The sequence below is a fragment of the Pelecanus crispus genome, chromosome 7, assembly GCF_030463565.1.
Source record: "Pelecanus crispus isolate bPelCri1 chromosome 7, bPelCri1.pri, whole genome shotgun sequence".
NCBI lineage: Eukaryota > Metazoa > Chordata > Aves > Pelecaniformes > Pelecanidae > Pelecanus > Pelecanus crispus.
This window is the reverse complement of record NC_134649.1, coordinates 8672966-8699736: the sequence shown is the minus strand read 5'-3', so window position 1 is coordinate 8699736 and position 26771 is coordinate 8672966. Positions and strand designations below refer to the sequence as shown.

Below are 26771 nucleotides of genomic sequence, written 5' to 3'. Positions count from 1 at the left end.
AACTAACAAAGAATAATCAGTCACAGGACTGATGCTTGGGCTAAATTCACTCTTGGATATTGCCACCATCACTAATCTATTGACAGAATATTGGGGGATGCCTGGCTACCTCAAGAGAACATGTTTTTCTCCTTAAAATGCCCCAAATCCCCCTCACTCCCAATATCTTTAAATAGTAGTTCTAGTTCCCCAGGATGAACTGTTGTATCTGTACTCTTTTAGCTGGAAGGATGTCTCAGAAAGAAAATATAATTTCACAGCATCTGTGAAACGAATTCTACACTTGGGCCCATCAGTTCAAGCATGAAGTGACTCAGCTGAGATTACACTGGACTAATTCATTCCAGTGCAGCAAAGAGGTGAGTTTAGCCCAGGTTTCCAGAGGACTGCTCTGTATTGTCACCGGTGCTTTCCTTACTATAGCATATTGGATTTCCCACACTGTTGCTGAGATATGACCAGCTCAGAAGCATGCACAGCCTAACCCAACCTGTTGAACACACTGTAAAAATTCTGATAAGACAGAAATCAGATACATGCTCTACAGCTCAAGAGAAATGAATGGCAAGGGAGAGCTCTGGCCAAAGGCATCAGTAACTGTCACTCTTCCAGGCAAAGTCTGCTTCCCATAATAAAGCCTAAAGCAGGAAAACGAGAATCATCTCTGGTTCCTTGGTCTCAGAAGACCATTCCTCAGGTCAGTCTGTATGAAAGCACATACTAGACGCAGCCGGGAAACTGGGGATTATGTTTAGGAATGGGTGATGTTCTCACATAGTGCCATCTGGGCCAGTGGCCCCTCGCTCTGCCTTGTGTACAAAGCATAAGGAGTCATTCTCAATATATATATGTACACAAATCACACAAACATACAGTCAACTTTCTATTCAGAACTGGAGCAACACATCTGGGAAGGATGCTGAAGCTGGCAAACAGGCAAACATGAGCAGTAACCCATCTGCTTACTGCTCTGCAAGTCAAAGCCTTGTTCACGCAGGGCTGCTCTCGAACCCACTGTACACCCCAAGTGCTGCTGAACTCAGAGGGAGAGCCGTACTGTTGGATGATGGTTGGCTGGAAATGTAGAGCCCCTTGAGAGCTTTGGAGCTGCATGTCTGTTCTGTGGTCACTCCCTCATCTTCTGTCTCTCCTTCCACCCATGAGAGGCACTCTTGGATCTCTTGGTCTAGCTCCGAGAAGTCCCCTTCACCATCAGAGCAACTGTCAGTATTATAATCAATTTCTTCCACACAAGGAGGTTCATCATCAGTCTCCAGGCTGCTGTTGTTGCAGCTTCTGCAGAAAAATCAGAAGAGAGACTGCTCATCATCAAAGGAGGATGTGTTCTCTAGGGGTAAGAACAAGTAACAGGGAAACGCATATCCTGGGTTCAACGCTGGCTCTGCTAATAAGGCATGAGATGGCACTAAGCAGGATCCTATATGTCTTTGTGTTGGTTTCACCATCTGTAAAATGAAGAGGGATACTTCCCTATCTCACAGGAGAAATGATTATTGTTATCACTATTATTGCTATTGCTTATACAGAAACTGAGTGCTTTATATATAGACAACACCATTCTTGTCTTGAGGTACTTATAAGGTTATAGAAGCTGAACTATAGTAGAGAAGTAGGTATTCTGTTTCCAGAAGGTTGCTGGTTTAACCATCACCCACCTCGCTGTAGTTCCACATTTAGCATAAGACCTAATTAATCCAGGTGACTGAAGTGCTTTGGCATCTTTTCCTCTTGTTCTGTGCAAGCTCAGAGCACTGCTAACAAAAGGCAGTGCAAACAAAAACTGGAGGCTCTCAGGTCTTTGAGCACACTGGCTCCAAGGAGGGCAGAAATACCCGGAGTGTTTGTGTTTTGGAAGGAGCATGAAAAGACTTTGACAGCATGACTTCCCAAGGAAGAGGCAAATTCAGAGGCAAGTCTGAACGGCTGAAGAGAGACTCTAAACGGATATCACAGCTATGTCGTCTGGCTCTCAGAAGGGTAGGTTACACCACCTTAGCCTCCTGCTATTTACTTACAGGAATGGTCATAGGCTTTCTTTACATGTCCACTTTCAATATATATTGTATTAGGTTACCCTAATGCAATATTTGTGGAAGAATTGTAACCGGTAGACTAGATGGCTCTGGGGGATAGGGTCTTTCTCCTACCTAGCTGCCTAGTTCCCATTTGGCCCTTAGCCCAGGAGGGCAGCTGGGTAATTTTTTGAGACCAGAAAGAAGCCTGTGGTTTCAATGTTGAAACGCCTGGACGAATCAGGACAGATACTGTGGTTTTCACCTCCAGGTTAACATTTTCAATCAGACTCAAAGCAGGGGAATGCATTGCTTTGTGGGACTGGGAAAGGAATAATAATCTTCTGCCACTGGGCCAGAGTTTCTAATTTGTCCCAAGTTGGGAAGAATGAATGGCTTGGCAGATGGAGCATACACAGCTTTAATGTGTGGTCTGCTCATTTACATGTCAGTACCCGGAATAATCTTCCAGCTCTCAGCTGTTTCACAGCAGTGCCAGCATCTGAGGTTTCAGAACATACCAAAGGTATAAAGTATTGCTTTTGGATGTATTGATCCCTCCTCTCTTCTGCACTCCAAAGGCGTAAGATTTTCCTAGCTTTGAGACTCCAGATCTTAACTGTATACAGACTACTCTGCAAGCAGAAACAAGCAGTGTCAACCCACTTCTCCTTCTCTGGCTGATCTCTGGCTTAGTTTACTTCAAAGGCTGGGTATAAAGGATTCTCTGAAAGCTTAATAGAGCTGTACAGCTTAAAAATAAATAAAAGAATAATTATGCACTTTTACAGTTTCTGGCTCCACTTCAGTCTGCTCAGAAATCTGGGTCAGGAAGAACTCATACTGAAATTGAGTATGTGACATGAAACAAAACAAACAAACCAGGACAATCCTCCCAGCACAAACAGCAACAAGCAGTGGTCTCTACTGAGTCTGGCCAGTGGGTTTGAATTCTTTTTTCTTTCATATGCAAGCATGGCATGAATTACCATGATACCAAGTACCTATGATAATGTTTAAAGCTGCCTAAACTCAGGGGAACTAGATTTTTCATTTACAAGCTCTGCTCTTGCAGCTCTGCAATCAAAAAGAACCAAAGCATATCTACTTTCAATATTGCACTTATGTGTTTGGGAGGACCAGCTAATGCCATTGGGACAGAGAATAGCTGCCACCCAACTCACTGATATTTTACAGACAGAATGATTTAGTTTGCAATCTAGGAACTGAAGGTCAAACATTTGCATTAACAGGATAACAATTAAAAAAAAAATCCCTATTATTACTTAAATCTGGGAAACCAAATAACAGAGGACCTTCTGAATTTTTTGATAACTGGAATGATTTTAGGACTGGATTTTGGAAAAAAAGGGGAAAAAGACTTCTATCACAAAAGCACTTTATTATGGAAGGGAAATCTGGAAGACAACAATCAGAGAATGAAAAACACACAAACCTGCCATTTCCTTACATTGAAGACTGAAGGGACAGTCTTTATGAAGCAAGTATTTATGCATAAAACCTTTATAATGGACTTCAAAAGCTCTCACTTCCAAGATGGGTGCTGTCATGTTGCCTACATACATAGTGCACAAAACACCAAGACCATGACAATTCAATACTTGGGCAGATATATTGCAGGCAGAGGTTCCCCACAAGTGAGGATGTGCCTAGACCATGTTTAGAGGTCAGGAAAGAAGAATTCCTCCTTTATGCCCTTTGCTCCTTTGCTGTGACAGTGAACGAGCAAGCCAATTAGCACTGACTTAGTAGTGGTTTCTCCAATATGGACTGATATCCACTGGATCGATGCCATCACCACAAATCACATAATGAGCTACCAAACAGCAAATAGATGGTGCATAGTACCAATTTCCTCTCGCTGCCAATGGAGGTTGTCATCATACTGGTGACTTAAAAGTTGAAAGGCTCTTTATCACACTACCAAACTCTACTAACCAGCTACACCTCTCTACTATGTGGAACCTTCCATCCCAATAATTCACTTTCTGCTGCGGGAGTATTTAAAACACATAACAAAGCAATACAAATGGGCTAGTTCAAACCAGCAAGTTAGAGGTTTTTCTGAAAGAGGAGAGGTGGCAGCACGCAGCATGCTAGGGAGCCAGCTAGAGTCCCACTAACAAAGCTGCCAAAGTCATTATATGCTGATTCTCCACATCATAAAGACCAGCTTCTTTAGGACAGAATGCAAATGGTGCAACATGGTAATAAGCAGAGATACCAACATCTAGACTGTTGCATACCATTGCAGAAGGTGTGTCTGTCTTTCTTTTCCAACAGAGAGTTGTGGGGTTTTTTTTTGTTGGGGCAGGTTCTTGGTATTTCTGCCGTTTGTTTAATTTTTTAATCTTATTTTTAAAAGCTGCAAAAGAATTCCCTCCCCCCAAAAAAAACCAAAGAGAAAAACCCCAGGGGACATGAAACAGATTTACCAAAGAATTATGATATTGCCTTGCATACAAGGTAAACAATGAGGAAAACCAATGACATCACATTAGAGAACTCCAAGACAAATATGAACACCACTGAATGTGAATACAGTACAGAAGAGGGGGAGGGAAGGCTGGTAATATATCTACAGCCAACAGTCCCCCAGCTATCACAATAAAACTTGTACACATGTTGGTTGATCTACTAATTCAAAACCTACAGCCTTGTAGACCTCATCTATTCCAGCCGATGGGAGCCACAACAGCAATTTGCAACTTTATGATGTGATAAATAGAATTTCTTTGTTTTGATTTTTAATTTGCATATTTATTGATATATGACTTGATCTTAATTAGTTCTCCTTTTGTATGTGGGTGTGTTTGTTTGCTTGGTTTTGGAAAGCAAGCAAGCTTTGGTACCCTGTAGAATGATTCTGGTTTTTTGCTAACCTAACGTGAGGAGAAGGAGAAGGGAGCCCAGTCCCTCCTTACATGTCAGCATAACTGGAGCTTTCCGGTATGACTGAAAAACATTTCTTTCAGGTGCTTCCTGCAAACCCCTCATTCTAAGTTAGCCTACTTAGGTCTTGTTAGGTCACAGCTGGACAGAAACCTTGCAAGTCAGCTATCCTGCTGAACTGCACATAAGAAAAGACAGTCTATAGTTGTGTTTGATAAACTATAGCTACATGCTGTACATGGGGATGACTGATGATACATAATTCTCCTTCACTTGTGCATAGAGTTCCAGGGCATGGGGAAAAACTAGAGATGTACTAAGTAATTTCTTGGGATTTTTCACTCATATTTTGCTTGTGTGGCCGGTCACTCGCTCTCTGTATATTCTAATGACTGGCTCAAAGTACAATGTGTTTTATTTTTTCTGCTGGAAAGAACAGGCACTGACAACTGTCCCTCTTAGGGAATCTGTGACTATTGTTCAGGGTTGCTGCTTGGCCTTCATTTGACAGGCCTCGCAGTTGCAGTACATTAGAGAAGGAAATGGAGCATTTACTTTTTTTTCATATTGCTTCTCTCACTCTTGTGAAATTTGCTGCAGTCTTGCCAGAGCAAAGCTAGGAAGTGAGTGGTTAAATGCTTCACACAGAAAGGAAGAAAAAGCTAAGTCTGGGGACCACCACTAGTCATGGACATATCAATGACTCCCTGTGAAGAATTTATCAACAAACAAGCAAACATGTCTTCATCTTCTCTTTGCAGTGAAAAATAACATACCAGTAGCTGCATAATCACCCTATCTGTAACCCTATTTTCTCCTTTTGCTAAATCTTCTTTCCATCATGATATGTCCCAATCCTTTGGAAGCTGCCCAATGCAGGGATATGGCTGTGTATAAGGAGCCAAGCTTGTCTCTGATACAGTTCATAGACCAAATAAGGCAGGAAATGGCTTTCTTGAAATTTTTCAAGATATCAGACATTTTCCTTTGAGAAAACAGAAAAAAAGATTTATGTCCAACCTAAACAGTCCAAATTCTCAGCAATTACAGCATTCACCTGAAAGAAGGTTGTGCTTTTTCTCCACTCAAGCAGGGACTGGGGATACCAGCAAGTTCCCTGACCACAGTTTTCACCTGCGCAGAAGGGGAATCTCTCATTCTTTTCCAACAAAGTTTTACCAATTGTATGAATGGTTATATACATGCTGGTAAGTAAAGTGTCCTGCAGCTTTTAAAGATACGCTGCCCTCTCTGCAGTGAACTGGGATTGCCTTGCCCTTCTTTTTTTTTGACATTTAAATTCCACCTACGTCACTGTCCTGGTTTCGGCTGGGATAGAGTTCATTTTCTTCCTAGTAGCAGGCATAGTGCTGTGTTTTGGGTTTAGTATGAGAAGAATGTTGTTAACACACTGATGTTTTAGTTGTTGCTGAGTACTGCTTATGCTAGTCAAGGACTTCTCAGCTTCCCATGCTCTGCCAGGTGCACAAGAAAACTGGGAGGGGGCACAGCCAGAATAGTTGATCCAAACTGCCCAAAGGGCTATTCCATACCATATGACATCATGCTCAGTATAGAAACTGGGGGGGTTGGCCAGGGAGCAGCGATCACTGCTCGGGAACTGTCTGGGTATTGGTCAGCGGGTGGTGAGCAATTGCATTGCGCATCACTTGCTTTGTATATTATTATTATTGTTATTGTTGTTGTTGTTGTTATTATTATTATTATTATATTGTTATTATTATCATTACTATTTTACTTTATTTCAATTATTAAACTGTTCTTACCTCAACCCAGGAGAGTTTCTCACTCTTATTCCTCCGATTCTCTCCCTCATCCCACCAGGGCAGGCGGAGTGAGCGAGAGGCTGCATGGTGCTTAGTTGCTGGCTGGGGCTAAACCACGACAGTCACTGAATTGAAAAGGCTGTGTGGTCTTGCACAGTTTTGCTTTTGAGGAATCCATATGTTTTATTAAAAGTATTTTACAGGAACACTGCTTCTGAGGTCTTGTAACAAATCTAAAATGAATCTTAAGCAGATGCATTTGCAGTTATCCCAGAGTACAATTCTGCCTTTAATAGCTCCATAAAGTAGTATTTTAGAACATAAATGAAACAACTATGATGCTTTTAAAGTAATTACACCTGTAAGAAATACACTACGGCAACAAGATGCCAACAAAGAAGGGCTTTAGTCTGTCCTTAGTGTCTTGATTCACTTCCTACAAGGTGTGGTGCACACCTTGTAATGACTTTCCAGTTTGACCTCTGGAATTCAGGAGCTCTAGAGGCAGCAGCCTGGCTTCCCTCCTGCCTGAAAAAAGCCAGACAAGGCTCTATTTAGTCCCTGACCTCACCGAGGGAGGCAATCAGTTATGCACTGATGCAAGATGGCACCAGCTTAAAGAACTATTGCATTCACCTCCTTTGTTGCTACAGAGTAAACAATAATGATATGAACTTTGTAGGCTCCCATGAGATTTCTCTTTCCAAAGACTCTTTGCCAAGGACTTTTACATCTTAGAGCACCTCCTGAAAAAATGTGTGCTAAGCCCTAGGCAATGTCAGGTGCCCTGGCTTTCAGCCCACCATGGCCCATCCTTTGATGAGCAATATGAACATAATTAAACACTGCCTTGAATTCTGTTTGCTATGGCTAAGAGATGTTTGGTCTCCTTTTGAGTGTAGGTTGTTGGTTTGGTTTTTTTTTTTCCCTTCCTGCTGCAAATAGCCAAGAGAAAGGTGTAATTCATTGCTAAGACTCGTAATTAGTTTTTCAGGAGTTCCCAGGGTAATTGCAGGCTGTAATATTTATAATTGATTTGCTCAGATTAAAAATGGATGTCTGGTGCACCAGTTAGATAAGTAAGGAGCAAGTGGGGCTTTATCATTTACAGAGAAGGGAAGACAACTTGTAGAGGGAGAACATGAAGAGCAAGTAACAGGCTGACTCCTGGCCAATACTGTCCCCTAATGTTCATTCAGGCTTGCAACAATTTAGCCCTGGACAGCATTTTATTTGCAACTGGCAGAAGCTCTCTTAGTCTTCTCAGGAATGACTGTTTCCATTCTCCTTATTGGTGAGAAGATGGCTGATGACTGCTGTAAGAGCAGAGGAGATGTTGAGTACACATCTCTCATTACACATGGTTGAGAACTTGAAAAGCCTTGAATAAATATGAAGAACTGCATTTAATTGAATTGCATCATGTCATTGGTACAGTTTTGATCCTTCTGTGAAAGACGAGTTTGTATAGAGGACAAGCAGGCATTTTTCTCCCATTTGAAGAGTACTAGCTTGAAATTACATGTCATTCCTGGATTCCAGATATCTCAATTCAAATCCAGGCATGTTTCTAATGCTAAGCAATAAAATTCACATGGGCTGGTCTTTAGACTTGCAGGATGGAAAAGCTGGTGAGAAGCCGAAGGTGGTGGATTCGGTCTTATAAACAATCATTTCTTCCTAATTGAGAAGCAATCTATATATCGGTGCAGCTCTAACATTGCATCTTTAGCATTCTTATAGCTGTAGGCTTGTAAGCATTAATAAAACCCACTGGCTTGAACAGATACAAGTCAGACACAAAATGGAGCTATGACAGTTGGTGCAGACCCCAGATAAACACAGGAAATAAAAGATGGGTGCCATAAAACAGATAGGATAATATCCATCTACCAGGCAGCACTGTCAGTGGCTTGGATTTCACTCTGAGTTTAAGAATCTAAAGAAATGCTTCCAAACCAGATAACATTTTGGTTTTCTACAGCTTAAGGTTCCTGAGAAATATGAGCAGTCAAGTCCCCCTGTATGGGAAGGTATTTGCTAAGACTACCAGAACTCATTAGGACACTAATAATGTAAGAGTTGCTGAAAATATGATTTTGAAAGTGTTTGGGAGCTTTTCTTGCAGCATCTCTATTTCAAGCAATTTCTTCTCAAAATGATAATCACGTTATTGATGATACTTAGCAGTCCAGCCACAGTAATACAGGAAGATTATTGGAAACCTTGTAATTGCTTTTGGGTGCTTCCAGTAATTGAGACATTGGCACTACAGGGGGGAAAGAAATGTAGAAAGATTTTGGCTTAGATGCTGAAAATTTGTACTGCTGAGGATAAATAATGTAAAGGCATGCAGGTTCTCCTGGGTTCTTGTTTCCCTTGGTGCTGTTTCATATAATTCCACTGACTTTGTCCAAGTTTTGTAATTAGTTCTATATATTTAATTTCCAAAGTCCAGGTTCCATAGTATATAACCCTTAGTTCTCTCTGAGCGACTTAAAGGATTTGGGGTTTTTGAAAGCAAAATATTTTAAGATGGCCAACATATGTCTAGACTGTGTTTTAATTACATATCTGATTTATGTACAGGGTATTTTTGGGGTCAGATAACAATGCATGCAAATATTTGCTTGCACACTGAAATGAATCCAGCACAAATCTGCAAAATCATAATCCCCCTAAAATTTAAGCATTTAATCCCAGGGATCATAACTGATCTGGGAAACTTCCTGTAGTGTAAAAAGTTCTGCGACTGATACATAACTTTTGTTCTCTCATCCTTTCCTGTAGAGAACAAGTGTGTTTAGTCGATATCATAATTGGGAAAGAGAGAGAGAGAGAGTCTGTGTGTGTGTACCCATAAGAATAAAAGGCAGAGAAGGCAAGGTCAAAGAAATCTATCTTGCCTTTAAAGCAAATTGAAGTGGGGTTTATAGCAGAAACATCTGATGAAGTATGTGTGATCATAGATAACCGATAATAGATCAAGGTTAAAAATTCAGCCTCTGCCCTCACTCTAAATCTTTTCTCAGACATAACGGGATTCAGATAAAACAAATCTGAACACTCGTGTTCAATATATTTCAAAACATTCTGGTCAATTATGTTTTTGACACCATATGGAACCAAATCTAAAACCTTGCTTAACCTCACTCATTACACAGCTGATTTGCATATGCTTTGGACTCCATTACGGACAAAAAAAGATGTCAGCTACAGCATACAAGTGGCAACTCTGGCTAATTCCTTGATCTTGCCAAAGCCCTGCCAGATGTTTCATGAAGAATAGCAAATATTTCATTATGCTTTCCCTGCCTCCTCAAATTTGTCTGTCAGGAATTGCAAGGATGAATTTTAGTGATTTAGCACACAAGAAAAATAATAGGCATGGAGGGCTGACAAAAACATGAAGCACCACCTTCATCCTACTTCAGAACTCAAACAGGGTTTAAAGGGATTCTTCATGCCAGAAGGACCTACCAGCTGGGAACATATGACTGCCAGTAAACAGAGGAAAGAGGAAAAACAACCACCATTTCCTGAGATCTGAGACAGCATTGCCTTGCAAAAAGGACATAGTAAAACACATATAAAAGTTGCCATTGCTGTTTGTTGTACAGTAGATCTCCTAATACTTTTTCGTGTTCCTGTTGTATGTATTTAATAATGTTTCACCTGTGTAACGGTGAGATGCTGTTTTCAAATGAATCCATTTGTAGCTTGTAGCATCTATCAATTCCCAGCAGGGAACAATTTTTAAAATTGCTGTTAACATGAATATTTCCTGAATATTTTATAAAAATCAATTTTCAAATGCCTGCCAAAATATTCTATGTGTTTTACCTGCAACTTGCAATTATATTTTCTTACTTTTTCTGCATGTGAATATGTGTGTGTATATTTATATACGTATATATGAATTCCCACTAAAATTTGTAAAAGAATACTAACACATCACGGAAGCAAGCATATTCTGGGTGAAAGCTGAAGCAACATAAACTGACAAAAGTATTCATTTAAACAAAACAAAACATGTATTTGGATGGATGGGGCAAATTAAAGCAATGCTTACAGAGCAGTGAAACAATCACTTCATAGAGAACCACCTTGCGCATTTAATGTCACTCTCTGATTTCAACCAAAAATTATAAAAGGTCAGTTCTTGTGTGCAGAATAAGTGACTGAAAAGATATGTCAGACTGTGCATCAAGGGAAAATTGAATCATGATGTTAAAACACTTTTGTTTGAAAGATACGAGTTCTACGCTCAGTGGGCTTGCAGTCACTTTAAGCAAACTGCTTTTCTCTCTTTGCCCCAATTCCCCAATAACATGGACACAGAAGGCTCCATCACTCTACCTGGCTGGCAAGCTTATGGCATGGTGGCAGAGCCAGGGTGTGCCTGAATCCCTCCATCGCCTGTCTAGTCTTAATGTAAGTGCCTTTGTCTCTACTGAAAGCAGTAAGAAAATAGGTGCTTAACAACCTTGGTGGGTCTGGTCCAAAACCTCCTCTCAGCAAACCAAGACTTCAATAAAAAAAAGAGCAAGTTTCCAGATCCATTAGGGAAAGAAGTGAGCGTTCATGATTCTGCCAGACAGGAATGTATAGTTTAGCTGGAGGAATGATGAGGATGTAGGACTCCTGCTGACATCACGAGGAGAAAGAGGTGTTCAGTAATAGCAAGGATTAGCTGCCAGGTCATACTTCAAAGACAAACATTGTAATTCTTGCAGTACTGAAAAAAACTGAAGTCATTAAGGCAAAGGGGAGATTATTTAGATGGGAAAGAAACTGTTGCGAGCTGCCAGATTTTCTGTACCCGGTCTGGCCTCTGATTTTAAGCTGTCGAGCTAGCCTGTCTAGCAGAAAAAGCCAGCTATCCAGCTCGAGGAAACAAAGGCTGAGGACTTGTGCATGTTGGTTCCTCTGGATCTGAAAACCTCATTAGTCAGGAAATCTTGTATTTCCTGGCATTTGCCTTTGTATTTATGTTTTCCTAGCTCCTCATTATGTCTCTTTGCTTCAGGAACCTGCTTATTGCACCAAAATAAAGTGACATCTGCTCTTCTCATGGTGGATTCTGTCTTCCAGGAACTGAAACACCAGGAAAAGACCAGATCATGAGTTATTCTGGCTCATGAATTGTCCCCCAAGGCATTGAACAAGCCCACAAAAATTATATTTGCCAGTACAAATAGCACAAATCCAAGTGCTAGAATATACGGACACACTTTACAGAAGGGATGCATTTGAGTTATATTCATGAATGCATACAGGGTTCCTGACTTCTGTGTGCTTTGATAGAATCTCTTTTCTTATTCCTTCTTCTCCATCAAATCATGATGACATCATTTTCTCTACAGACCTTTTGCTGCACAAGCTTTACACAGGTGCACCCATGATAACATTTCTAGTGTCAGTAACACACAACCCCTTAAAAAAACCACTGTATGCTGCTGAAGAAGCCAGGCTCTCGGAATGGTGGAGATAATAGGCTGGTAGAGCAGGTGCAGCCAAGTCAGACTGCTGCTGAGTTTACCCTGAGTTTGCCAGGCTTACGCTGGACTTTCTCCTTTTCTGCACAACCAACCTGCAGATGTACTGTGTCAGATTTAATGGTGCATGATACAGGCAATTCAGTATCATGGAGAAAAAAAACATCTCTGAGGCAAGATGGGTTATCAGCTTAGCTCAAAAAGCAGCCTATCAAGAAACACTGCCAAGGAGATTTCAGAAATCTATAATTTAGATGTTACCTTAAGCCTAAAACTTTGTTTGAAAACTTCATACTTCTCACAAGCAGACTAGCAAAGCCCAGGAGGATCAGACCAGATATCAGTCCAGATGACAAAGTAATACACTTAGTGCATAGGAAGTGCTGTACACATGAAAGGTACAGGAAGGATGGCAACATTATACAGTTTTATCCTGCAAGGAATCAAAGCTGTTATTACACAGCAGTTTTCTCAGGGCTATTGCACTCCATTGCTTACCCACCAATCAGCTTACTTTTCTGGGCTTCCCGACAGTATGAATCACTTTTAAATAACAATGCGTTTACTTTACACCCAAGCTTTGCAGCCTGAAACACCCCATACTGCTTTCTGAGAGCAAGGGAAGCAGTCTGATGATTTATCAGGAAAAGGTCTGCTGATGTGCATGGAGCTGCACCGGCATGTCCCAGCTGAGCAGCTGAGCTCCTGAACAGCATCATTCACCACTAACTTTGCAGCCATTTCTGAGGCAGGGAACAACACTGCTTTAAATCTTGTTGTTTTTAGAACAGGAAGCAAAGAATTCCATATTCAGTGAACATCCAGTGGAACAATTTTAAGGAATGCAAGATATAAGAAATATGGCCTGTGTCAAAACTTGGCAAAGGTACAAGGCCTAGATCCTTAATTCTTAATAGAGTATTTCTTAGTTTGCTAGTGAGTAAGGATTGCTGTGCAATGACAATCATTTGATCATATTTATAACAGCAGTGAGAGCCTATAGTGCTTTTCACATCAGCCTTACACACCTAGCCCACAGATAGGCACTACTGGCAAGGCATGGTGCAAATTGCAGGGATTGCTGGAGGAGTGGTTGGTGCCTGTGTAGGTAGTTCTGGGAAAGCACGGGGCTTGGGAAGTGGCAGAGCAAGGTCAGAGAGGCTATATACACTGATCCAGGGTATCCCTTAGGCAGCCTTTTTCAGCCATGCTCCTAACAACAGGTCTCAGTGAAAGATGGCACAGATCCTGCTAGTTACCTTTCTGTAATACATGCGTATTTACTGTGACTGTCTCCTATGAGTTTAGGAGAAAAAAAGCCCAGAATTAAATACACTCACACAATTAGGGTCATATTAACCTAAGCTGCTGACGGTGAATTCATTAAGCAAAATTGGTAAATTATATGTCCAAAGATCTGTGATGACAGAGGAGCAAAACCAGGCACCACAAAGCAATAGCTCTAGCTTCAGAGAGATGCTTCCTTCCACCCTCTTCTGCTGTTCCAGACATTTCCAATGCATGAGAATTCTGTGGGGAGACAATCAAGGAAGAAGAAAATGTCCTGAGCTGTCTATTCCCTTGCTGCTTTCAAGGTCTGCCCCCTCAGAAGCTTGGCATACCCTTCTCCCACAATACTCTTCTATAGTCAGGAAATGCCTAACATTTCACTTCTTAGAGAGGGTCTCCTCTGAGATGGATTAACCTAACACTGCTTAAACTCAGACCTATCAATTTCCTCTGTTGGAGACTTTGGATTTAGATATCTTTGCTGTACTGGAAAATATCCACTGATAACAAGCAATTATTATTACAAGATATATCCTTGGAGATAGAAACTAGCTGCTAGGAAAGACTGAAATGAAGGGGAGAGGGGAAAACCAAAAATACTATTCTCACTTAACCTGACAGAGTTTTAATCACTTTCCCAGTGTGTCGTACCCAAGCGTCCTTGGACAACTTCTTGAACAAGACTCAATTGACACCTTCCATGTAAAGTAGTTGATTCTCTCACAATAACATTAAGCATTATTACTGGAAATGGATGGTAGAGTTCAATGCTAATTTCAAATTTAATTTGGTGTTTCAAGCCATTAAAAATATATATAATCTCCTTTTCTCCCCATGAACTAGTATTTGGGCCTTTAAGGTAGCATTCATAGCAAGCTAAAAGACAGTTTGTGGAGTTCTTTCTGGGAGACTTTACGAGTGTACATTAGGTCAAGTAATTTATAAAACATATACCTAATATAATGCCTGTGATAGCAAGAACTGAAATCAAACAGTTCAGGGTAAGGACTGTTTTAAAGCATTAATTGTAGTGGGGAGGAGCTGCTGTAGAAGAAGAGCTGAGGTTAATGTGCTTGTCTTTCCATTGCTGTCACAGAGAAAATGAACTGAGCAAACCAACTCTGGCACATGCCAGATTGACTTTGAGGTGCATGATAAACTCTCAGAAGGTTCAGAGTACAGGCTGACTGTGGTGAACAAGCGGCATTAGCAGTAGCCTGGAGGATGTCTACCAGCGCCCCAAGAAGGAACGTGTCTGCTTCAAGGGCACTGTGATAATACATGCTAAGTAGAGACTGATAGCCCCCAAATAAGCATCCCTGACATGGGGCTGAGCAGTCAGCACAAGGAGAGATCCTGCCAAAGCACAAGGTGGAAAGGTGGTTATGGAGGTGAAAGCTGGTACAGAAGTCCATTCAGTGGGAATACTGAAAACCTCAGCCTAGACCACAGCAAGGAAATGGGCCCTCTGTAAGGCTCAGGAGAGGTCTGAAGTGAGACAGGACAGACACAGGGAGGGTGGAAAGATGTAAAGTATGAAAGTACATTCACTCCTCAGATGCCCTGGACTCTGGCAGTCCTCAGGACTGCTGACCACAGGAACCACAACAGGATCTGCCTCCCTGGGAAGGCTCTCAATTTGGGCAGCATCTGCCAGGCATAGGAGTAAGCCTGGCAGCCTCAGCAGGAATAGGCGTCCACGTAGATGAGAACTCTTGCCCAAAGCCTATTACAGGAGAACAGGATGTTCTGCACTGCTGCCAGGACACTCAGTAGCAGGACTTTCAACTGCTCATTGAGGTCAATAAGGTAGCTGAGGAGAGCTGGGAATGGAGCTCCCTACAGAGGCTTGTGGGGTTAGCATAGCAGCATGGGACAGACAAGCCCTTAAGGTCAGGCCTGGGCCAGAACAACATAGTGGTAGAAATTATTTTGAAATGTGTCATCCCTTGGCAAGCCTGGATACAAGATCAGAAGCTCATACCCAGATCGTAGCCTATTTCCAATTCTGAAATCCAAACACTCTATTTTCCCATTTACTTATCCAGTGTTGCTTTAGCACTTAATTGTCTACCTGCTCGCGTGGCCTTTTCTGCCATGCAGTTGCCAGGCCATCAATGATGTGTCCATCAGGGTGAGACAAGCTTTGAATCAGGTGATAAATTGCTGATTTTATTGCAGCTGCTAACATCTTTTAAATGTTTAAACAGTATGATCACACACATATCTAGTAGCTGCTTGGTTATGTCTATTTTGGATGAGGTGCTACGCAGTTTCTTAGATGTGTGTGTCAAATATTCATAGACGGCAGGCTACCGAAATATCTTTCTGCAGTATTTATTTATAGAATTTATTTATCAACAGAATCAATCTTTATATGCCTAGCTGCAGCATTACTTGTTGCCTTATCCATTTTTCCCAGACAGTGTCTGTCGATCTAACAATATCTGTCTTCCCACAACACCTATTCACAGTGTGTCTGTCCAAGGTATCTTCCCATGTGTACTCATAGTATCCATCTCTTTAATTTTAACTATATATCCACTCCATCTAATGCTTGTGATCTATCTGAAGTGCTTGCTGTCTCTCTCCACACCATCTCTTTACCTAGTCAATGGTATCTGTCTCTCTGTAGTGACTATCTCTTTCTCTCAGTCACACACAGCACCAGAAAGTAATTATGGATTTTGGACCACAACCATAGTTTCCCTTCTTTGCCAAACTGGGCTCACAAATCACCAGTTAATTTATTTGTTTTGATGGAAAAGCTAGATGTGAGAAGTGAACTCTGGAAGGGTACAAATATCTTTGGGTCAAAGACTCTTTCCCAGGCTTATTTGCTTCCCTGTTGTGTGTGATCCCTTTTACCGCTGCAAGGGCAGGGAGCTGCACTAAGCTACTGTTATCTGAGAAACTCATCTTCAAATAAAGATGCTGCAGTGACTATTGCCTCCCTGTTCTCCTCCCATTTTCCCTCTCCCATTCCCTTTTTCTCCTTCTCCCATCTTTCCTCTATTCCCTCCCCCAACGCTTTGCATCCATTCCTCTAAGTTTGTCCCTTCCTTTCTTTTGCCCACTTGGCATTCTCAGGATGACAAGTGAAAGTCCCTCCCTATCAAAAATTCACTGCCAAATAAATATTAAAGCAGGGGGAAAAAGCCATTTGGCTCTGTGTGATTTATTGTGATCTGCAAAGCAAGGCCCAGCACAACAGGTTAAATAGGTTTCACAGCCTATTTACCCGCTTCACAGAGGTATGAAGGACTTTATGACCCTCAGCTCTTAAAAAGCCTATGATGGGGAGACATCGCCTCCCCACCACGAGCACTAGTCTGAATGACATGGAGAAGGACATGTTCTCAAGGCCAGGAGAGGAAGGACAATAAAAACTAAAACCTCTTCTTGCTTTTTTTCTTTTTACTTTTTTCTCATACAGATGAATCATGACAAGAACATCACAAAAGATGGTCAGGTCACCTGGAAGTGATCAGAGTCTGTTAAAATGTCAGGAGCATCTGAAGGAAAGGAGAGGAGGAAAAAAGAAAAAGAAAAAGAAAGAAAGCAGAGCAAACTATGACAGAAAAGGAGGGAGGGAAATGCTTCCATGTCTCTGGTTTTGGTTCCCTGAGCAAAGACCCCAGCAGTTCATAATTTTCCTTCAGGCAGGGACAGTATGGTTCAATGGCAGAATAAAATACGCATTAATTAATGAACAGCTTTACAGTTTTATGGATAGATTTAACTCTTTCCTTTGTTTAGAGCTGCTGGAAAAAAAAGACTGAGACAGATACAAAGTAAGGCAACATGAATTAACTGGTATTGACATGGAAAGAGCAAACGATATTTTCACTGAAGTCAGCAAACCTGCTAACAGCTTGCACACTTCAGAGGGGAACCAGATTTCACCCGCAGAGAAAACAACTTCTGCAGACCTTCTCCAGAAATGTCCAAGAGCGGGGACAAGAGATCCCTAAATGGAAGCAAAAATACTTGGGCCTCAGTGGTAGCTGTTAGCTGAGGCGGTGGTAGAAATTTGAAGTGCCTGCCAATGGCTGGCACTGTGGTGGACTGGGCCCCACTATTCTGCACCTAAATGCCTGCTACGTCTCAGAATTTATCCTATGTGTCTTTGTAGAGAGTTGTAAGATTTCTCTAACAAATGTTTGGAATAATATTGGTATGTAGATATGTGATGTGTATTTCACAGAGGCAAGTGGAAATACTCAAATTTGTTTCAAATCAATGTACAGGCAATAGGAAGAGGGACTCAAGTAACAGACCATAAAGGAACATTTGGTCCCTGCTCTGTTAGAGAGTCTAATCCCAGCCTGACCAACAGTTTGCCACATGTGTTTGGCAAGTTGCTGTGCATATTTTCCCTCCCACCACAGTCTGCCACATCTATGTAGACTACGAGCTATGACTAGTCTATGCCTCCGTTTCTTCATGGTGAAGGATGGGAATAACTGTGCTCTCAGGAGTGTCTTTCAGCCACATGATGACTAACCCTTAGGAAAGAAGGTGAGAGGAGGCAGCCCTCAGATGGGAAGGCAGAAGAATAACCTATCCTTCCCCTTTCTACTCTGGTTGGGACTACTTAATAGAGTTTTAAACATGCAACATCCATGAAAGAGCCAAGTACTATGGTAGTTAGAGTGGGGAAAATTTTCATGCAGGAGCAAGCCGTGAACATATCAATAGGTCCACAGGAGCTGCCTGATGTTAGTGCTTGTCCCCTAGACAAGTAAGCTACTACCATGCCCAGACTCATGGCAAGAAGCATAGGAGGAAGCAGCAGTGGAAGAGGGAAGATGGTGAATGATGAGAAAGGGGGTCAGCTGCTCAAGAGGTTTTGCCCAAATGTCTTTCCTCATGTTCACCTAGATCATGGAGCGAAGACAAAGTATGTACTGATTGGAACAGGATGTGGAGACACTCCAAAGGTAGATCAGAAAGAACAATCCATCTCATCTGACTGGGCTATATAATTTACTCATTGTGAGCAGATGGGTTATGAGGTCTGCCATCAGTAATGAATTATATACATGAAAAGTCATTCCCAGCTAATGAGGATCCATTATCATTAGCTGCTAAGGAAGAATAATGGCTTGCCAGGACAGAATGGGGGTTTCACAATTTCCAGGGAGAAAATTCTGGGCTGGTAGCCACCTGGCAATTGAATTTTCAGGCAACTGTAAACATTCCAAGATGGATACATTTTGCTTACTTCAAGCCTTGGCTTTTAATTTCCTTGGGCAAGTTCAGGAGAGAGAATGTAAGAGGAGGTTGAGAAGGAAGAAGCAAAGGAAAATAGTAGTAACCATATCTGATAAGACTGTGATTAAATCAAGGTCTCACTCTAATTACACTGCATTTAAATAAACTTTGCCTAGTAAGTAATTGTAATTAAACTGCAATTAAACATGTATTTATATCACCATTTCCTCCCCTGCACAGCTGTCTGTTTCCACCTCCTGTTGTTGCTGTCTACCTGCCAAAACCTCTGAATTTAGCGCAAGGGACTTTACATTTCCTTGGACTTCCAGGAGGAGATGTTGTGGGGCGCCAGGTCTGAGACTCCCCCAATGTTTCCCTGCTGCAATCAGCTAAAAGAAGCTTCTGTTTCCAAGCTGTGTGTGGGGAGAGAGATGCAGCTGATGCTGTGATAGACTAGATCTGAGGAAAAGGTTGTGAGAGGCAGAGATATGAATGAGGGGAAGTGGGTGTCTCTTTTCCTCTCACAGGAACTTGAAAAGGTACATATTTCCCCCTTTTTAAAATTTCTGCACATTTGGGCTAGGAATAAAGCTATCCTTGCCTTCTGTAGAGCACCTTTTATACAAGTCTATTTTCTAAAGCCCCAGATCTCTGTTTACTGCATCACATTTATGCTTGTGAGTTGTTGTACATGACATGGAGCAAAAGAGCTCACTTACCTACACAGCACCTACAGGTGAGAGTTCAGAGCTGGGAATACAATTCTTGAACTCTGTTTTCAGCTTTTTAGGAGTATTCACTAACTCTATGTCTCAGTTTCATTTATTTGCAGCACTGAGCTACCTACACATAACAACCCTACAGGTGGTCTTTAAAGTTTACTGCAGTTCTGCACAATTGGATCAGGGAAATCTGTTATGGAAAAACAGGAGGTTCCAGTTATTTAAAATGGAAACTAGGTTTCTGTTAGGAATCTGAAGGCAGTAAGGAAGGGAAAGGAATGCAGGGAGAAACAAAAGAAGAAATAAACAGCTAAAGGGAGAGTGATAAAAATGAGGAGGTGAATACATATTGCAATGCAAAGGATGCCCAGGGCTAACAAAAGCAAACCAGCTTCTCTGCCCTACCTCCCTCCTCAGCAGAGATGATGGAAAACATATCCATTCATGCCTCTGCTATCACATAGCTCTAATTAAATGACTGGAGAAATACCACCGTCACCCTCATCTGTTTGTGTTCAGTTGCTGAAAGGACACCATGCATCTCCCTGACAGCTAGTCATTACAGCTTCGTATGAGCACCCCTCCTTCCATCAGAAGTATTGAGCCCTCTGTTAAATACCTCAGATGAGACCCTTGCTACATTTCTGTTACTTGAGGGAGGTGAGCCATGAAGCCTTTATCATGGGAAACTTCTGCTGGGAGGATAAGGGCATCTGATGGAGGAGAGACCGAATGCTAGACATGCTAGCAACATGCTATACATATTGCTTTGAAAGATACACAGCAAAGGAGAGAATCCATATGTACACATGAGGGGTGCCCAGAAGTACATATGGGCACAATGTAATATAATAATTAAAAAAGTCCTTATTATCCAAAAGTAGTTAAAAACCAAATCTATTTGGTTACTGGCATTTTCACCATGACTGTTGTGTTATAAGATGTATTCACTCCTTCCCTCCATATTCTCGTTTAGACATTTCTATTTTCTCCCTGAATAGCTCATCTCAGGAAGGTCCTTAAGCCAGGTATTAGTGAAAAAGAACAGAACAGGCATCTTAAGCTTGATTGTGACAGTAGTCAACCTGATCTGGTGTGATCTGTCATGTCAAAGAATATAGATCCCAACTCTGTGACTCTCAATTTCCTTCTAAACCTTTCTTTAACCTACAAACCTCAGTTCTACTTCCAGAAATAGGAGACAAAAGCAATACTACTGGAGTGACATTTATCAGAGGAAGGATTGGACATTTCTTTCCCTGCAGACTCTTACTCCAGAATCACTGCTTATTTATCCGTTAGTTCAGCAACATCGTTCACTCATAAACAAACTGATCTAAATGGTATCTCTTACACAAATTGAATCCTCACTTTCTAAATCAAAAGAGTGAAAACCCCCAAAGGCTGTCATCACCAACAGTTCCCCCACATACCTCTGTGGCACACATCCGTTTTAATCAGGAACCAGTGAAAGAAATGCCTTCTTTTTAAGGTACATGAACTGCTGCCCTCTCTCCCTTTAGCAACCTGCTGCCCACAGAGACATACCATTGAGTCCATGATTACTTTCAGCTTGATTCAGCTCAGCTTAGAGGTGTGGTCAAAAGAGGCAAATGACCATCACAGGTCAAAGCCCAAACCTTCCTTTTTCTTTAATGGCTCTGTGAATGCCTTAGGCTTTTTGTTTTCACTTGCAGTGAACTCAAGTCCGCCAGTAATTTTGTTCTGCTATTAGGCAGATGGAATAATGTGAACAATTATCACCTCTGTGTGCATTCTCTGTCTTTCTACTTTAATGTAAATACATCTATTTGCAATCATGGATGGCCTTCAACCCCCTTAACAAGATACCCAAGACAGATCTTTTAGAAATGAGTCTCAGACAACAGTCTTCTGAACACTTGGGAACCAGTGTCCAGCAGCATGGATGGAACTGCTTCTGTTAGTGCAAGAGAAGCCCTTCCTGTATCTTCCTGTGTGCCTGCTTGTCGCACATTCATTAGCCATCAGATCCAGGCTGTGCATTGCAAGTACTGCATGCACAATTGCAGACTCAATCACTTCCAAAAGTGAATATTCACAATGAGTCCTCACTCTCACCATTGGTTGTGGTTGACTTATTGAAACCAAAATGAGCCATGGGCAGATCAAAAATACCACTGAGTACAGCATCCCTTCCCTTCTGCATTCATTTGCACTAGAGTGGTAGACAGCAGCTAACAAAAATGTTTCAGTGCAAGGGCTATTTTCTTCTCAATGGCCCACTAGACTGGTAATTTTTACACTCTAGAGCATGACCAAGAACTATTGATAAGAATAAATATTTTGTTGTTGACTTAGCTATGGAAGGAATAAGGATCTAGTTACTAGCAAAACCCAGATATTCTCCCTGAAATCCCAGAGTAGAGGAGAGCTGTGAGAAGGAACAGGGAAAGCAGAAGAGAAAACCTGTGAGGGTAGAGGCAGAAGGCTATGAGACATTATCCTTCATTCAGAATACAGATGAATCTGCCAAGCAGAAAGCAAAATGGAGAAGAGGTGTCTGATGCATCACATGTCATCTCTGCTGTCACTCACACACTTTAATTACCCTTAAATCAAGTGCAATAGCTTCCTCAGCCCTGAAATACGTGCCGTCTGTCTCCTTATACACATAATAAGGCCTGCAGGGATTTCAGAGACTTTAGCCTTACGCGTCTCATTGCTCTGATCCTCAGGTTTCTTTTAGCATAAAATCAGCTGAAAAGCATTGAAAGGCACAACCGTATTTTTATAAATCTCCCTTCTGCTTGCCAAACCTAGCTGAGTCAGTGAATGCCCAAGATTCTGATTTGGATTCTCTTGCACAGAGTATATTTGTGTACTGCTGTTTCCATATGTCATCATGTACTTGTTATGCTGCTTGTTACTCCAGTCATATCTAGCCAAGGAAGCACCCACAGCAGGAAACTTGCAGTATTTCTTATCTACATGAGATTTCTAGGGATGGGCAAAATGTTTTGGAAGGAAGAAAAAAAGCAGCCCCAAACACCTGTCCCCTCCCCAGATGCCAGATTCCAAACAAAATTAGTTCCTCCTAGGGGAATTAAGGTTATGAAAATTTAGCTGAGCTCTTTTTTCCTGTTGCTATCTCCAGTTCTTGGCCTTCAATTTGGTAACTACTGTGGCTCACCATCTCAATAGACATGTACAAAATGAAGTACTAAATCACTGTAAGAAACAGTGGAATTAGTCTCAGGTAGTTTAGCCACTCAGAATTAGGCATCTAGCCTAAACTAAATTTTGTGGCTACCCTTCAAATCAACAGAGGGAGATAATAGATACATTGTAGCCATAGGTAAATAAAGTTAATTAATTAATCACCTCTTACCAGTGCCTTCATCTTTTCGTGAATTACAGAAGAGGGTACGTAACCAGCTCTGTTTAGACACCCAAATTTTACATACAAAGGGCTACATTTTGCAAAGCATCATGCTGCTGAGAAGGGATGCCACAGTGAGATGTTTGAGCAGAGATAGATGAAGGGTATTAACATGGTCAATGCAGAAAGAGATGAGACTGAAGTATTAAATCCACATATTCCTGCAAAGTTCAGCAACAGGGCACACTGAATATCCTGTGTCCTGAATTTTGGATATATGTCATTGAACTAGGGAAGGTCTAGACATGCAAAAGATAAGCAGAAAAGATTGTGTTTTGCTTAGGTATTTGTTTGCTTTTTCTCTGCAAAGACAATGAATGTGTTTTGCATTGCACATGATGCAAAGTGAGAGCAATCCTACCCCCAAACTGCTTGCACAGGACTGGGCTGGAATGTAAAAGCAGTATGATAATATATTAAGTGGCAATACAGCGTTATCCTGAAAATCTCAGCCTGTTAGCATATGATGGTCTTGCTAAGAAACATGATGTGTGGTTTGCTGGCTCAGTCTTGCAGGATATTTGTTGTCCCATCTGGATATAAGAAGATGATCCAGAGTCCAGGTTGAGCAGTCCTTAAGGAGGAGACCTGGGATCAACATAGTTTAAGTGGAAGGCGTGGGCTGGATTTTTGAGTTCATTTTGTGAACAAATGAAACAAGAAAGCTGCCACCTGCTTGGAATGCACTTGAAAGTAAAGAGAAAGAAAAACATCACAGGTGCTTATGACATGATAAAAATCCTATTGTCTAGTTTGATTTCCATCTTGGAGGCATCCACAGGAAATGCATCTACAGGAGGGATGTGAGAAAGGAAAGGGCAGTGGATCAGGGAATCTTTGCAACTAGTGGTAGAAAAGAAAGCCCATTAGAATGTGGGGGTATAAAAAGTTTGGGAAAACAGTGGTTTTTTAAAACTAAGATTGTAGCAACCCTGTTGGTTCCTAATACATCAGGAGCCCCTGGCTCTTCTTTGTTGCACAAAACTCCATCCCCTTCCCATACTAAATGTAGTTTAAAGCCCTCCTTATGTAAGTCTAGCCAGATTGTTGGCAAAGACTCTCTTGCTCTACTTGGTCATGTCGTGCCCATGCCTGAAACCCAAATAGGAAGAGGTGTGTTGGGAAAGGGTGGTGGTGCATTCATAGTACTGTGGAAGAAGTTAACACATTCCCAGCGCACATACTCCTTATATTTATCTGGTGCTACCACTTACTTCACTTTGTAAGCTTCTGATTATGGTTTACCCACACTAAAATAAACACTGCTGGAATGATAAACAACAAATGGTGAGCATGAAATATGACTGCTGACCTCACATAGGTACCCACAACAGAGAGTAGGAGAGATTTCCATGAAGCATAGGAGGCAAATCAATAGCTCACTTATGATGTGGACAGCAGTCTGATGTGGCTTGCAAGAACTCACTGAATGTATAGGCTAAATTCATCATCTGGTGGTGGCATGCTAGGCACAGGTTCTGAAGCACTGTCACCTAAGCATCAGCACTGCACATGCCTACTGTGTATATCAGATCCTCTGGTACATGACTTGAATACTTCTCTTCCAATTTGTCCTGCTTTTCAGAAATGCTGAGCACAGTACATAAAATCAGAAAGAGCAAGGAGTGCTCTGCAAATTTGAAAACAATGCCATAGGTAGGTAAATATCTGCCAAACATCAGTCCCTTGTCTCCTTTGAATATTTTGCTCTCCTTATTTTTACATATGCACATACTGTAAAGCCTGTTTATCTGTTCTCTGCTTGCTCGATGAATCTCCAAAATCTCCTGTGCCCTAGCTATGATTCATTTCTGAATAATTTAATGAAAGACAAACAGCATGTTTCCAGTTCCATACACTTGTCTGATATTGCAGGGCACTTCATCATTTGGAGGCATTTTTTTCCCACTTGTCTCAATCTTCCCTTTCTCCCCCCTTTTCTCCCCTTACATGTAAAACCATTGCCCCTACATTCTGACCCCTCAGAGACTGCAACTCATTCTAAGTGGAGGAAAGGTTAAGCCCTAGCTTTGTGCTTCATGCATTTTGTTTAAGTTGCTCGTGCTGTTCCAACATCTGTCATATCCTCCACAGCAGTGCAATCAAACTGTCAGGCCTGAGTGAAGTTTTGCTGATCCAATCTGCTCCTTCTGTGATTCCTGTCAAAAGCATCAGGAGGTGGTAGATACAGTTGTGTGCTCGTTAAACAACAGATCTTTATTTTTGCACATTAGAGGAACTGTTATTGTTTGTTTCTCATAAGCTCACAAAGTGCTCTCTTTGCTTGCAAAACGTGTTCAAATGTGGTTGCAATCACAAGCCATGCTGTACTTTCCAGGCTGCTGCGTTCCTATGGCTCCCCAGTTTTACATCCCCTCTTCCCATGTGAGGTCAGAGCACATAAATATCTCTCAGTCTTGCTGGTGTCTGTAATTCCACAACACATCTTGGAAGCACCCAGGAGGAAGTTACTTTTTGGATCCTGCATTATTATTAATGAGGTAATTAAGCCAAAGAGTTGGGGGGAAGGGAAAGAGAGTCATATTTTAATAAGCTCCCTTCTGGATACTGCACTGTGAGTTGCCAGATGAACGTTATTCCCTGTTAACGATACCAAAAGGATCTGATACTAATTGATATTATTGATACTAATATCACTGATCACCTTGACTAAAAAGAAGGGATGTTCTTTCATCATTTAAAAAGCAAGTACCTTTGATGTACCTTAATAACTGAAAGAATTAAGAAAGACATTATTCCATTTGTGCTCTGTTAATTTGCAGCATGTATTTTTAATCAGCTTTCCAGCATGATGCACGTTTTCACTTTTGACTGAAGCCGTAAGCTCTTGCTGTGAAATGGTAACTTATGGTTTTATCATTTAATAAAAGGAACCTGCATCTGAGGTGAATATTATGGTTCTGTCCCATTTCTGTGTTGGCCTCATAGCCTATGGCTTTCCTATCAAGGCAGAAAGTCTTCTAATTACAGCAAAGCACCAACAGAAAATGGAACTTAGGATGCCACTGTGTCCTCTTCTCTGATACTTATATTGGCTGCTGACTCCTGCTGCAAGGAAAAAGGAGGTTCAGAAACACTTTGATTCATTAAAGAAAAAATGTTTAAAAAAAATGAAAAGCCCTAAGATAACAGATTTTGGTTCCCTAATACATTTGCTTCTTTAAAAACCTCCATCTCCAAACCTAACTGGTAGATAAACCTGTTCAACTTTCCATCATCTGACTTTACCCCCTTCCAAAGCATCCCAGCCAGGGACTGAATTATTCTCCCTCAGACAAAGAAGAAGCCTTAAAGCCCTGACAGAGAGGAATCCAGCACTGCTTATAGGAAAAAGAAAGGATTTGCTCCAATTTCCAGCTTGGATACTAAACTTTAAAATACACACACACCAAGTAAAACTATAGATTAATGAGAAATAAACTCTTTTTTTGCATCCAAATGCCCAAGGTTCAGGGCTCTGAAAATCCCAATTGGTATGTGATTATCATCACTAGGAGCTGCTTTTTTCTCTTTTATCATTTTTGGCTTCTACCATTGCTGTTCTGTAACTCAGCCTTTTCAGTCAAAGTTCGCAATGTAAGATAGATCCCAATAAGACAGGCTCCCAGACAAACAGGAATGGACAACTCAGAACATGCTTCTGAAAATCTGTTTCATGTGACCTAAACACCTACTGTAAAATAAAGGGAAGAGAAAAGTGAATGGCAGCGCTTCCATGAGACAGAAAGCTCAGCAGGTTGGTTCTACCTGGGAGGGCCACTGCAGCTACTGATTACACATCTTCTCACACTGTGCTAACAACTCAGTCTGACTCCAGTTGATGCCAAGATTTCTTTTGGATCACATCTGTGTTGTATGATGGAGTCCAA

At 41.4% G+C, this 26771-nt stretch overlaps 1 protein-coding gene across 1 annotated transcript in view; it reads right to left on the bottom strand.

Annotated features, from left to right (window-relative positions):
- Positions 1-989: 989 nt before the first annotated feature.
- The window catches only part of AGBL1 (AGBL carboxypeptidase 1), a 279320-nt gene continuing 253538 nt past the window's right edge, over positions 990-26771 (bottom strand). Inside the window, exon 22 of the mRNA XM_075714164.1 lies at positions 990-1296. Coding sequence (XP_075570279.1) covers positions 990-1296 — 307 coding nt within the window. The remainder of the gene's footprint in view (positions 1297-26771) is intronic.